This window comes from Kryptolebias marmoratus, linkage group LG16 (genome assembly GCF_001649575.2).
Source record: "Kryptolebias marmoratus isolate JLee-2015 linkage group LG16, ASM164957v2, whole genome shotgun sequence".
Classification (NCBI taxonomy): Eukaryota; Metazoa; Chordata; class Actinopteri; order Cyprinodontiformes; family Rivulidae; genus Kryptolebias; species Kryptolebias marmoratus.
In genome coordinates, this window is record NC_051445.1 from 27,563,467 (window position 1) to 27,577,713 (window position 14,247).

The 14,247-nt window shown below is 38.5% G+C and overlaps 1 protein-coding gene across 2 annotated transcripts in view; it reads right to left on the reverse strand.

Moving 5' to 3' along the window:
* cdk14 (cyclin-dependent kinase 14) overlaps window positions 1–14,074 on the reverse strand; it is a 257,244-nt gene extending 243,170 nt beyond the window's left edge. For both annotated transcript variants that reach the window (XM_037980343.1, XM_037980344.1), the window contains exons 1-2: window positions 13,655–14,074; window positions 7,212–7,243 (exon numbers count right to left, since the gene is read on the reverse strand). In XM_037980343.1, coding sequence (XP_037836271.1) covers window positions 7,212–7,243; window positions 13,655–13,748 — 126 coding nt within the window. In that variant the 5' untranslated portion in view covers window positions 13,749–14,074. The remainder of the gene's footprint in view (window positions 1–7,211; window positions 7,244–13,654) is intronic.
* Window positions 14,075–14,247: the final 173 nt, after the last annotated feature.

The window sequence follows — 14,247 nt, forward strand, 5'->3', positions numbered from 1 at the left end:
CTGTTTTCATTAGCTGTAAGCAACAAATCATCAGCATTGTTCATTAAAATGGTACATTACTGATGTATTAAAATTAAATATGATAGGTACACTTAAGGACATTGTATTAGCCTTTAGGTAATACAGTCGACAAGTACTTTTACTTTTAATACTTAAGTTTATTAAGTTTTAAAAGCTAGTACTTTCTTACTTTTACTTAAGTACAAATGTTAATATAGTACTTTTTACTTTTACTTGAGTACATTTTTGTCTGTGTATTTGTACTTTTACTTAAGTACATTGTTTGAGTACTTTCTCCACCACTGTTTAAAAATGTGACCATAGTAAGTGTGTGCTTTCACAGAGATTAAACCTATTGTCGAGCAAAGTTCAAATGTTACCAATATAATGAACTTACAGAAAAAATATCTGCCATGTTTAATGTATTACCTTTGGATTTTTACATTTATTTACCAACAGAAAGTGCAACTGATGGGATTGGATAAATGTAAATTTGACTGACAGAATCAATCAAATGTAAAATTTGTAGGTAATACGAAATCAGATAAATCAGTCTGACTCCTGATAAGCCACCACATTGGGTCAGAATGACCTCATTTTGTCTGAAAGTCATTCCTAAGCCTTAACCTTTTATTTCTAATCACAGTGGTATTACCACATCTGATCTCTTACAATGATTCCAGGCAACCTCTGACCCTTTGCGGATGCTTCTCACAGACCTGAGCTCAGGTCTGACATTCTGGGAACCCTGTGTGTCTACAGCAGTGTGAGTGACATGTGAAGGTAATGTTCCACAGCAAGGTGAGCCGCACCATGCCGCAGGTCACAAACACTGTTATCGGGAGACTCCAATCAACACCACAATGAGCTCCACGCTGCAGGTTAAACCACCTCCAGCCCACCTCAGCTCCTCTCATCAGAGAGCTTTTATCTTTGTTGATTCACAGACCAATAGGTTCCAGTGCCTCCTCTCCTCCTCCCCACTTGTCTCTTCTCTTTCTGACTCAATAGCTTATTGAATACTTGTCAAGATTTGCATCCACAACTATGCAGGACATTAAAGCTTGGGGATCTTCTGAACATCAAGCAAATAGTGCTTTAATCAGCAGTCGTTTCTGTCATTTCAAGGAACACTACCAAGACACTACATTGATTGTAATTTTCAAGGCTGTCAAGATAAGCAATTGAACCTCAACAAAAAAACAAATCAATCAGGAAACAAAAGTACTAATTTTGCTGTTTTGCCACTGAGGCATACAACAGAGTATTAGGGTCACTCACAGGAATTTTTTTATGCTTTGCTTCCCAGTTTGACATTAAAGTCACAATGTCAAGATTAAAGCTGAAATAAGAAAAACGTTGCATTATTTAGAAAATAAGTTGCCTTTCAAAACTAAACCAGAGGAAGTGAACCCCATTGTGCTCCTAAACCCAACTGTTCTTGTTCTTTTTTATATATTATTGTAAATGAGGGGTCTGAGTGATGATTTACTGGGTAAACTACAAAATAACATACAGTATTTTAATTGAACCAGTCCAAGATGTGGTTCTCCTGCTGCAGCAGACCTCACAGAACCCATTTCACTCGTTCATACTGAGCCTCAAACACATTCACTGAATGTTGATGTCTACCATAAACACTTCCAAATTTCCTGGTGGTCTAGGCTACAGTATCTGTTTTACTAAAGAACAATAATGTAAGCTTTTTTAAAAATTATTAATTATAGGCTTCAGATGTTTAAAGAGAGGATTTTGAGGTTGGCATTCCATGAACATGTTTGGGTATCTTATTGTGAAGGACTTATTGTTGAATTCTGCTGCAGCGTGGTTAATAAACTGCGCCTCGGACTTGTTCAATTAAAAAATACTGTGAGTTATTTTGTAGTTAACCCAGTAAAAGTGCACTCATGACCTTCTGAGACAATAATAATAATAAAAAACAGAACAAATGAGGCAGGGTTCAGGAGCACAGTGATTTGTCTCAACTTTCTGACTTTTTGTAAAAAAAGACAGTAAAAAAATTATATATATATATTCCAGCAATAATATTTTAATACTTTTAATACTTTTTCTGCTTTTTCCTGGTAATAATATTTTGACTTTATACTTTACATTTCAACTTTAGGGTGGAAACAGAGAAACAAAATAAAACTCATTCCTCCTTTTTCGTATCTGCTGTCGTAGATACATGCTAAAGGGAAATGCTTCATCCAGCAGCAAGTCAGGTTAGAGGAATATTTCCCACCTGCATCCCATTCACATTTATACACAGCAGCAGGAAAACAAAGGCCAGAGGCTGGTGGTGTTACTACATTTATAGGGGGCCAAATAACTCGGAGAGATGTTGAAGTTTGATGAAAGCTGTCATTCTGGCATGTCAGCCCACTCTGGTTCTCCTTCAGCTTTCAACTCAAAATCAGTTTAAGATGAGAGTGGGAGGCTGAGCAGAAAATGCTAATTCAATCTTCAATAGAAATATCACTAGCAGCAAACTGAGTGACGCATTTCAGGTTCCAAAAGTTCTGACTGTTGAACTGACAGTAACATGCAGACAACAAACAAAGTTACAGGGAGAAGTCAGTTTCTAAACAGAAGCAGAAAAGGTGTGGAGCCACATCTACAGTCAGATTCTTTTCCAACCACAAACTGCTTCACTTAGCTTCTCTGATGTTGGTAAAATACATCCCCCTTCACACTGGATGACAACCCCCACAATGATGGTAAAAATCGGCCAGAACTTATATGGTCTTTGCAGGATCTTGGTGAGGTCTTTAGAGGCATATTAAAAACACAGCAGGCTCCTTATTCCACATGATAGAGTGTGATGGCTCTATGGGGGATTTGAGCATGAACGAAACTTCTGGAGTGGTTATGATGGTTTATCATCATCTTTTGAGAAAAACTAAGATTTAAAAAAGCATAAAGTCTGGAGTGTTTACAAAATAAAGAAGGGGAAATAGCACAAAAAACATATAAACCCTGACCCTGAAAACTGAACTGAATTCTTCCAATAAAGAAGTCATGAAGCACAAGAAGGGGAGACAAGGTTCTGACATGAAACCTAATAAAGAAAAGCTGCAATAACCTCTGTTTCTGTTGACGTATGAAAGACTAAATAGGAGGATCATGAGTTCAGCAGACAGATGTGGTAAACCAGCACAACACACACAGACACACACATACACACAGAATACAAATCTATATGCACAATCACACACAAGCCAAATTCCCACATGTTCTCAGAGTCCTGCTGCTAGTCGTCATTTTGCAGAACAGGAAGGAGTCTTTTCCACGCTCACATTCTTAGCATTCTTCTTTAGCAGCAGGACCCATTTATAGCAAACGTCCAAAACTAATTCCCATGGTATCGACTTCTAAAAATGGTCTGTTTCGCCCCAAAAGTCCCTTCCTGAACAAGTATCTGTTCGTCTTGAAATAATCTCAGGAACCTCTTGCCCAATTTGTTACTTTATGTCAGAACACTCGAGTCCCTTTGCCAAGAAAAATAAAGACCTCTGTGGGATGGGAAGAACTCAGAAGACAGCAGGTTTTATTCCTGCCCCATCATAAGTCATGCTGGACACAAACTTGGTGTGCAAAGGGATAAATGTCAGAAAGTGCTGCCTGCATTTCAGGATTTTCATTAAGATTATCTCCTTTTTTTATTACCAGGCATTAAAATCTGCTGCTCAGAAACATTAAAGCTCAAAAATGTAGACATGTTTGACTTCTAATTAACATATCCTCTTTATTTTTTCCTAATCTTAGCCATGCAATATTAACAACACTGGCTCTATTTAGGTTTCTCTGAGCCAAGCTACAGCTGTTAGAGTTTCAATTACATGGGACAATAAATGCATATGTTAAGTAAATTTTGGCACATATATAATGATTTTGTATTTATCATCCAGTCTGAAAAATGGCAAATGGACCGTATTTATATAGTGCCTTTCTAGCCAACCAGGCCCATCCACACACACATTTATACAGCACTCTGCTACATCTCTACAAAGCTAATGTGAATAAATCATTCTATAGAGTCTAATCAGTGTTTTAGATCACTTTCATACACCAATTTTCACAATTTTACACCTGATTTTCTTTAATAAATAAGAACATGGTGGTATCTGTTAGGTGTTTTTGCTCATCTGAGGTTAGATTAGAGACTAGAACTTGGTAAAGACCAGATCATTGTTATCATGTCCTGATAGGGAAAACCCTAGAACTGAAAGAGGGAGGGTAAAATTTATTTTTCTAGGTTTTTTTTGTTTTGTTTTTTTGTGTGTGTGAGAGAGTTGTGTTTTTCTTAATTATCCGCCTTTATTGACATTATGAATAGTACAGGGCTCAGAGAAACACTTTGAATCTAAACAATTGAAAGAACCAATTTTGCTTTTTCATGCAGTTTGTTACTCATATTCGGTATGCGCAAAGGTCTACACAGGCCACTGGTGATTAGATTATTGAGCAGAGACTTTGGTTCAAACTTACAAACTGCTAACATGTTAAATAATCAAATAATATTAGAGAACAATAAAGTCACCACAATATTCTGGTCAGCTTCCTTTGGGATCTGATGGTGTTGTGCTGAAAAAAGCCCCCTGGTCACACAAACACACTGACACAGGACTCAGACACAGTCAGGCAGATCAAACTGTGCTGCCCACACGTAATCCTGTCTTTTAATTATATTAGTATGCTCAAACATGGCTGATGTTGATTGTTTAAATAACTTAGAAACTGACTAAATTATTCAGCTGATTAATCAGTCGGTCTGCCTCTGCTTTCTTCTGGTTTCCAGAAAAAAATATATATATATTTTTTTAAACGACTTTGTATTTGTTTTAAGCTTCATGAAGTTTAACATCTAGAATTAACCTGCTTTTTATTTTAGATTATAAATAAGAGCTGTTGAACTGTTTTCTGATCTAGATTAGACTGTTCCAATATTCTGAATAATGTTCTCTTCTTTTTATACCTTTCTTTTCTCTTGTTTAAGTTATTGTTTTGTGCTGCATTTGTGCACAAGACTTGGTTGTTTTAAAAGTGCCTTATAGATAAAATAAACAGGATATGCTCATTTGATAAGTGCACCAAACAAACACAAAAAACACGAGAGAAACTGCATTTTCTGCCAAATGCAGGATGAACACTGAGTGCCGAATGACTTCTCTGAAATGTGTTGAAGAAGCTGAAACTGAGCTGGTAAAACTAAAACATGCAAAATACTAGCTAAAACGCAAAAAGTAGTAAAACGATAGCCAAAAGCATCCAAAAAGTTAGCAAAGGCTAAAAATTGCAAAGGCTAGCTTGTAGGTTAAAGTATCAAGGGGCTAGCTAAATGAAGAAAAATGTTAGCTAAAATCTAAAATCAGCAAAAGGTTAGCTAAAAGTTTAAAGTAGCAAAATTATAGAGCAAAAGGTTAGCAAAAGGCTAAAAATATCAAAGGCTAGATTTAAGGTTAAAGTAGCAAGGGGCTAGCTAAAAGAAGAAAAATGTTTGCTGAAATGCTAAAAACAGCAAACGGCTAGCTAAAAGCTTAAGGTAACAAAATGTTAGCTAAAAGATAAAAGTAGCAAAATGCTAGAAAGAAACTTAAAATAGCAAAAGACTAGCTAAAGGCTAAAGGTAGCAAAGTGACAGCCAAAAGTTAAAAGTACCAAAATGACAGCTAAAAGCTAAAAGGGAGTAGAATGGTAGCTAAAACCTAAAAGTAGCATAAGAAGAGCAAATATGCTGAAGCAGATTTCAAAAAGAAGAATGTTTTTGACGGAGTTTTGGAAGTTCTTAATGTAGTTCTATAGGAAAAATACCTGTAAAAGTTAATTATTTTGAAAAGTATTTACAAAAACCATGGGTTTATAACTCCTAAAGAATGTTGATATATTAGTATCTAAAACATCCCAAGGTGTGCAGAAGTAGTTTGATTGCAAAAACATACAAAAAAATAAAAACAGAAAAACAAGTGTGAATGTTGACTCAGCATTCACAATACTAAAATGTTAGAGAAATAAACAACTCAACCTAAAATCTATTTTAAAATCATAATCATAAATCATTGCATCAAACTTAATAAGAAGAAAAATAAGTTTAGTTTTGTTTTGTTTGTTTTTCCCTCTGATACAAATAACACATTTTTAGACCTCAAGTGGTCTGTAATAAAATAAAATAAGAAGCATCCACACAGCAGCAACACATTATTCACATTGTTGGCCACATCAACACAAACCATCCCTTCCTATCACTTATTCATTAGCCAGTGTCACTGCAGACAAAGCCCTGGAAAAGGTCCAAACTGTGAAAGCATGTGCTCTGCTTCAGGCTGCAGCAGATACAGCAAAGCAACAATCATTGTTGCATTAACTCAGAGGAGCAGCTGAGCATGATTACCCTATAAGTACTGTACAAACACACACCTCCCAAACCCCTCCCCAACAGTCTGAGACCCATTGACTGCCTCATCAACCAGAGGAGTGCCACAGCAGGCTGAAGGAGAAGGGGAGAGGAATCAGTGCAGACCAGTCCAGTGCTCTTGGGTCAGGCAAAAAAAAAAAAACCCTTGAGATGACACAAGAAAAATTTTAAGGTTTTTAATATTAGTGTATTATGTAGAAAACAAAAACATCTGGTGTTTAAAGGTAAAACAACAGATCATCCTTTAGACTTTGGGATTCCTACTTGCATTGTTTCTTGTATGTGATGTAAATAATGTACCAAGCTTCTTATTTGCAACAATAATGAAGCTACAACACTGTGGAGGAAGTGACTTCAATAAAAAAAATAAAAAATAAAATAAAAATAAACAAAGCTCTCTCAAACAGTAAATGCAACATTAGTTAACTAATAAATTGTTTCCAAAAAGTTGTCTACATCCATTTAACTGAATTTAATAGGATGGAAATAAACAGGCATTTTCCTGACCTGAAATTCAGATCCCTGAGTTTGCTCAAAAAGAAAATGTGTTCTTGGTGACTCAGTTGGCAGGCCAGGGGAGTCCTGTGATGGTGACTGACCCCGAGGGATGGCAGCTCCACACATGAATATATTACACACCATATGCACTGACTTACAGCACCATCCACCAGGAAAAAAAATAACTGCAATGCAGTCCTTCCTGACAACATCTGAACAATGAGAAACATACAGCCTAACCCTGAAACTGGGCCAATAAAGTCACAAGCGAACAAAAACCAACTTGGTTTCAGCCTACCTCATCAAAGCTGCTGTCCTCTTTCTTGAAAGCTGCAAAGAGAAGAAAGAAGTCAGAAATTAGACACTGACAGTGTTGACATGTTTTTTTTTTGTTTTGTTTTTTAAAGGTGTCGGAGTAGAAATGCAACACAGAACCTTCCCAGTGGAGGGAAATGTTCCAGCATTTCATCTTGTGCTAATGAAAGCAGAATGGGCTGATGGTTTTTATTACGGATAAGATCCATTCAGATTACAACCACAGCTCCTGCATGAATCCATGTGACAGACACAAAATTAAAATTCTGACAGCATTGCAAGGACATAAATTATGACCATGTTTCATAGGCGCATCTATGTGTATCTACATGTTTTGTAGATACAACGTAATTGACAACTGTAACACAAATATGCACTACATTTTATTTTGAATGAGAAACTATGGTTAAGATTGAGGAAAAAATGACAAATGAGTGGCTATTTGTCTGAATAAAAACGTAAAATAACTTCAGATGAATCCAGATGTTTACATACACTGTCTACAAAGACAATAGTTTGTTTTCTTACTGTCTGACATTAAATCAGACTAAACCTGTGCTGTTTTAGGTCAGTTAGGATTTCCAAAATGATTTGTTTGCTAAATGCCCCCAAAGGTATACTTTTATATAATTGTTTGAACAGATGAAGCTTCGGGCATCTGGAAATTGTATCCAAGGATGAACCAGAGTTGTGTAGGTCAGCAGTTCTCCTTCTGATATCTTGGCTGATTTCTTTTGATTTTCCTGTGATTTCAGACAAAGAAGCAGTGTGTTTGAGGTGTGCCTTTAAATACATCCACAGGAGAATACCTGTTTATTCCCGTGGCTACTGCTTCGTGAGTGTTGCGGTAGGCAGGTTGCAGAATTTTAAGAGATCTTTCTTCATTGCACCTTTCTGTTGATCTGACAGCTGGCTGATTTTTCTTGGAGTTGCTTTGATCTTAGCTTCCAGCCTCCTCCTCCATGGGGGACAATGCTCCTTATTGCTTGTATGCTTGATCTTATAGCCAAGCATGCCAAAGATCACTGTTGCTGTGGTTTATACCAGCTTATTGGTCTCTGTGATAGTGTCAGTAGGAATACTTAGCAGTGCTGCATTCACATCTTCTAGCAGACTTTCAGAGAGTACTTTATCACTTAGCCTTGGTCAGGGGTACAGGTCATAGATACATACTTGGTCCCAATCTTCAGTCCCAGGTCAGCTGCCCTTGTATTCAGGTATAAACCATTCAAGTATAAATAGAGTCCAACATTAGTACCTGAATGTGCTGCTCCACTCGACTGTCAAAGACGTTTTGGAGAAGAACTTAGAGGCTGTAAATGACACTAATCTTCAAAGCATTTTGCAGAATGTATAAACCATCAACATATATTATAAAACTGAATAATATAAGGGATCCTGGAAGGGAAATGGCATCCCAACACTGGTTTAAGTCTTGGCTCTCCCCATAAATGAACAGAACATTGCCCTTAAAATGTTTTCTTTTGTTTTTTTAAATAATCCCCTCATAATTTTTTTTAAGTGTTGACTCTTGTAGATTTTCATAGTTCTTACTTTGCTGCTGTATGTTCAAATGTTGTATGTTGTTTTTCTAATATGTTTAGCTGTAATTAGTTATTTCATGTTTAAAAGAAAGGTCACGTAACACCAAACTGCAGCTCAAAACAGGTTTTTAGGTTTCAGGTTTACAATTAACTGTTAGACCTTGGCTACAACAAAACGTAAGCTGAAAGTTTCAGTATGTTATCTCCATTTTGCTCTGTTTGGTCCTGCTTGTGTAATCCACAAGTTTGTCTGTGACGTTGAAAACACAACATTCCACAGAGACAGCTCACTAATGAATGTTTTCGTTAGGAACAAAGGTGCTCAAAAAGGTTGAGTAATCCCTTTATCAGTTCATTAAGTAGGACTGAAGCAGTTCCAATAATAATAATAATTTAAAAAACTGTACATTCCATTTTGCTGCATGGTGCTTTGATTTGACACGTGATCAGGCCTGGTCCACTGGGACCTGTTGGATCAACCATGCAACAAAGACATAAACAATAAAGCTGGCTCTTGAGAATTCTGTGTTAAAGCATGCATGAAGCTGAAGGAGAGGCTGATCGATGCTCAGATCTGTTGATTTAGATGAGGGGAAAGATAGCCAATAGGAGATGAGCATCAGACCAGCAGGAAAGTCAATGCCAATCTTTCTTTTTCCCACAACATCGACCCAACTCCTCCCTGTTCATTTATGGATCAATTTATTCCTCTTTTCATTGTCTTTCAAAAGGCCACTATGACCTGTGTGTGTAAGACAAATAAAGAATTTACGGCACAGACTTCTTAAAGAAATACATATCACCCACCACCTTTCATGCCAGAGTTTTAGGCTAAGATCACCTTGTGCTGGAACATGATGGTAATGTAGCCAGTTTAGTCAAACCTTGAAACCAACGTTTTGTACAATCTCATGAGATATCATAAGTATGTGCTGTGAATAACCATCACCTACCACCACACCACATTTTTACTTAATATCTGTAAAACTAACTGAATTATGGCCATTTTTGGGCATCTTGAGTTGAACTGATGCCAAATGTTAATCAGTTTTAGAGAAACATGGAGTGATTACTTTCTGCAAGTTTCATTAAATCTGTCAGTGGTTCTTGAGATATTTAACAATGAGGGTTGACTCCAGGGTTTTTAAGTGAAGTTGTTGTGTCCACTTGGCGTATATGTTGTGAAGGCCTCTCAGCTTCTACACCAAATCTTAGCACAATACAATATCTATAAAACTGACAGTGTTAAATGATAGTAAAGGTAATTTATGAGGTATTTGGGTAACACACACAGAGGTAAAAAAAAAAAAATCACTCTGCCTTTGCCTTTCAGCAGTGCGTGATAAGATGTCATGGGTGCACTTTTTTCTATCCAGGGCATGTTTATTGGGTCAGATTGAGAGGAATTAGCAGCAGAGGATTTCCATGGTAGCAATAATTAGCCATTTAATTTATACCAACATTAAAAGACTTTCATCTAAAAGGAAGAATGCATGCTTTTATTCTATATTTGTCTGGCATATTGCACACTCTTTGAGTCTACAGATACACAATCTGATTTTATTTGCGTGAAGCATGAACCGGTAGAAGAAAGCAGGGGATACCTCAGACTTCTGAGCTCTGCTGTTTAAAAAAAGTGATTACTATTAGAGAGGCAATGAGCTTTGTTTATTTTAAGGAGGATATGTGTTGGACGAGAGGAGGAGAAGGTACCCAGCAGAGCTCAGCACAAAACTGCCTGAACACACGCACATACTCAGATATAAAGACAAAGTGCAGGCAAATTAAAACACCTTCATCAATATTACAACACTGGCACTGCAAACAACAAAACCAAGCAGACAAGAAAAAGCAGAACAAATCCACCACCCCCACATGCCCTTAACTGCTTTTATTTCCTCCTTCTGGAAAGTAACAGACAGCTTTAAATGACAGGTTTAAATATAGACATCTTGTTACCAACAACTTCACGCAGAGACACAATTTGTTAACATTTCTTTAGCTGCAATCACAAAAAAATGTGACACTTTCGTGAAACATATATAAAATAGCCTTTCTAACTTACTTTTTAAATACAAACTTATTTAAATCCTGGGCTTTAGTTTACAGAATTTTGTCATTACACTGAAATAATCTGCTGGATATAAATGTTGGTGATGTAAGTCTGAACCGGACTGGATCAAGTTCTGTCATTCATCAACAGCTGATAGAACCACATGGACCAGCGATTATTTTACAAAACCTTTGTCCAGCTCTACAATAAGTTCCATTCACAAATGTCATTTTCTTTGTTGTGTGCCAAAATCTAAATCTAAATCTAAAAGGAGCACAAGACTGTTTTCAGTAGAAGTCTTGATCTGTTCCTGATGGAAAATGTGTGCAGAACTTTGGAAACAGAAATGGTACAACAAACGGTGCTGATGTACACCTCAGGATGTGTTTGAGTAGTAAAGTAAAGTAAAGTAAAGTAAAACTTTATTTGTACAGCACATTTCAGCAGCAAGGCATTCAAAGTGTTTTACATCATAAAAACATCAGTAGAATCATTACAATAATCAAAAACATCCCTGATGTTGAGTGAAGAAAAAGGAAGATGTCTCCTTCCTGTTCCAACATGACTGAGCACCAGGGCACAAAGCAAGGTCCATAAAGACATGGATGAGTGAGTTTGGTGTGGAAGAACTTGACTCGCCTGCACAGAGTCCTGATCTCAACCTGACAGAACACCTTTGGGATGAATTAGAGCAGAGACTGTGAGACAGACCTTCTGTCCAACATCAGTGTCTGAGCTCACAGATGAGCTTCTGGAAGAATGGTCAGAAATTCCCATAAACACTCCTAAACCTGTGGAAAGCTTCCCCAGAAGAGTTGAAGCTGTTACAGCTGCAAAGGGTGGACCAACATCATATTAAACCTTGTGGATTAAGAATGGGATGGCACTCAAGTTCATATGCTTGTGAAGGGAGACTATTGGCAAAATAGAGTATATATAATAATGGTCCAGCTTAGCCTCATGGGCAGTCCACTTCAAGCTCAGGTATTCTAGTAGCTGTTCCTAGATCTGCACTCTGCGGGCTAATTAATATTTTGTTTCAGTAACCCATTTCTCATCAGAATGCCTTGATGCAGATCTTGTGAATCCAGACAACATATCAGCTGGGATGGCTCATTTTTTGTGTCTCCCGCTCATTATGCAGGCAAAGTTGCTCAGAGGTCAGTACCAGAACCCAGAACCCCTGATCTTCTCACAGCAACCACTGCGCCGACTATTTTACACCCTACTATTGTTTCTTTTTGCTAAAAGCAAAGCTGAACTTGTACTTAAGGACGATGTAGCTATTTTTTCCGCAGTGAAAAACAAACACTTCCAACATGAGATTAAAACTTGAACTGAAAAGTTTTTAGCGCCAGTCGGGGCTGTATGATATCAGGGAAACTTGTGACGTTATCGCTGAATGTAATGATGATGATATCAGTAGTGATGAAGCCACATTTTCCTCCTCCCTCTGTGTCTCCTGTCAGCACGGCGCTCCCAACCCTCCGCAGGTCTACATGTGCCAACGCCGTGGGCTTCTAGGGCTCCGGGGGTCCATCTGATTAACAAATCTATTCTTATTGGAATCCAGTTTGTGTCTGTGATTTATTATTATCTTCAGGTTGTTAATATTACACACAAAAATATGACAATGACAATAAATCCTAAATGTACTGTGCAGCTCTAGTGCCAGTTTAGGCTGACACCACAGTGCACAGATGTTAAAAATAGGTGTGAGATTGTTGGGTTTTTTTTTGTTTTTGAGCTGTTGGTTTATGCCTTTTCTTGTTTGTTTCACACTCTTTTCACTTTAACATTAATGACAATTAAATAGAATGACAAAGTCATCAATAAATGTGCTTGTTTCGTGGAGTGCTGAGGAAAAGCTGAAACAATCATGTGTTTGATAAATAAGCTGATTTGTATCACATTATACTGTTAGACAGTAAAACAAGCAGGAAAATGCCCAAACTGAGAAAATTGGAACATTATTTGATTTTTTTTTTAAATGTTTGTTTTTCTGTTGCCAAATAAATGGACAATTATTCAGAGCCAGTTAAGAGCTGAGGCACAGAAACTAAGGGGCCGAAGGACTGAGTGCCAGATAACAGAGGAATTTCATCCTTTCATTAGTCTGAGCTTTAGTTCTGTATCTGCTTCCATGTGAAAACCCAGAAAGAAATGGGATGACAACATCAGTAAAACATTACTGACCATGAACTTGACTAAACTTTTTTTTTTAAAAAGAAGAAAGAAACCTTTACAACCCAAATCATTTCAGCAGATTTTAAAAATGACTTCGTTCTGTTCATTAGTCAGTCATTATAGTGTTTAATTAAAAATAATTCCATATATTTCTGACTGACAGCCTGATCCCTCACTGATGTCTAGGTTTCCTGACAAAAGGAAGTCAAAACAACATGATATAGCAAAATTATTATAATAAAAAAGTCCTCACAGGGGGAAAAAGAAATGAAGGGGGGGCTTTTTTTTTTTTTTGGTCTTATCAATATCTGTCTCTAGATCAGTTCTTAATATGTGTCTCTGAAAAGCAGAAGCAGAAGCAGGTTTGTTGTCCTGCCTGCTGTAATGAAGCCAGGACCAGACGAGCAGCCACTGATGCTGAGTCCAGATGTGCTGCGCTGCCTGGACCCGAACCGCATCACTTTCTCGCTGCAATGAGAACAAATGTGTACCCTTCTTTCCGTATCCTGTTGAGATCAGATTTCTGACCCAAAGCAGGGTAAAAGGAGTGAGAGTGTCAGGCTGCAGCAGCTGGATCTGGTACCGTCCCCCCGCCCCTCAAGTCTCTCCTCTAAACACAAAGAGCTGAAAGAAAGAACTCACCGATACTCCTGAAACTCTCCGACAAAGTTCTCCTCAACTTTTTCATCTTGCCCCTTTTCTCCGCGGGCTGGGGGGCCGGCATCAGGTCGCACATCGGAGGGGGGGGGCTGACTCTGGCGGCGGACACGGGGAAACGAGCCCGGCGGCGCGGCTGCTGATCCCGGGGAGACGAGCGGAGCCTCGGAGCCTGGGCGGCTCTCAGCCTCTCAGCCTCTCAGCGAGCGGTCACACGGAGGCTCTCCTCCCGGATCTGCAGCTGCATGTCCTCGGATCCCGGGTCCGAGCGCACTGTGGGTCTGTCCGCGTGCTTCCGAGGCGTCTCTGAGTCCAGCTCGGACTTCTGTCCCTCCTGTCAGAACCCCGGTCTCTCCGAGCCCCACCGCAGTCTACATATCATTTTTTTTGGGGGGGGGGGGACTCTCTCTCTCTCTCTCTCTCTCTCTCTGTGTGTGTGTGTGGTTTGGACCCCACTGACCCCGCCCTAAATGCGAGGATTGGAGGAGTTCCGGTGAGATCCGGGTCCGGGTTGGTTCCCGGAGCCGGCCCCGCCCAGCAGGAGCAGGATGTTGCCCCATCCAGGAGAGCGGGTCATC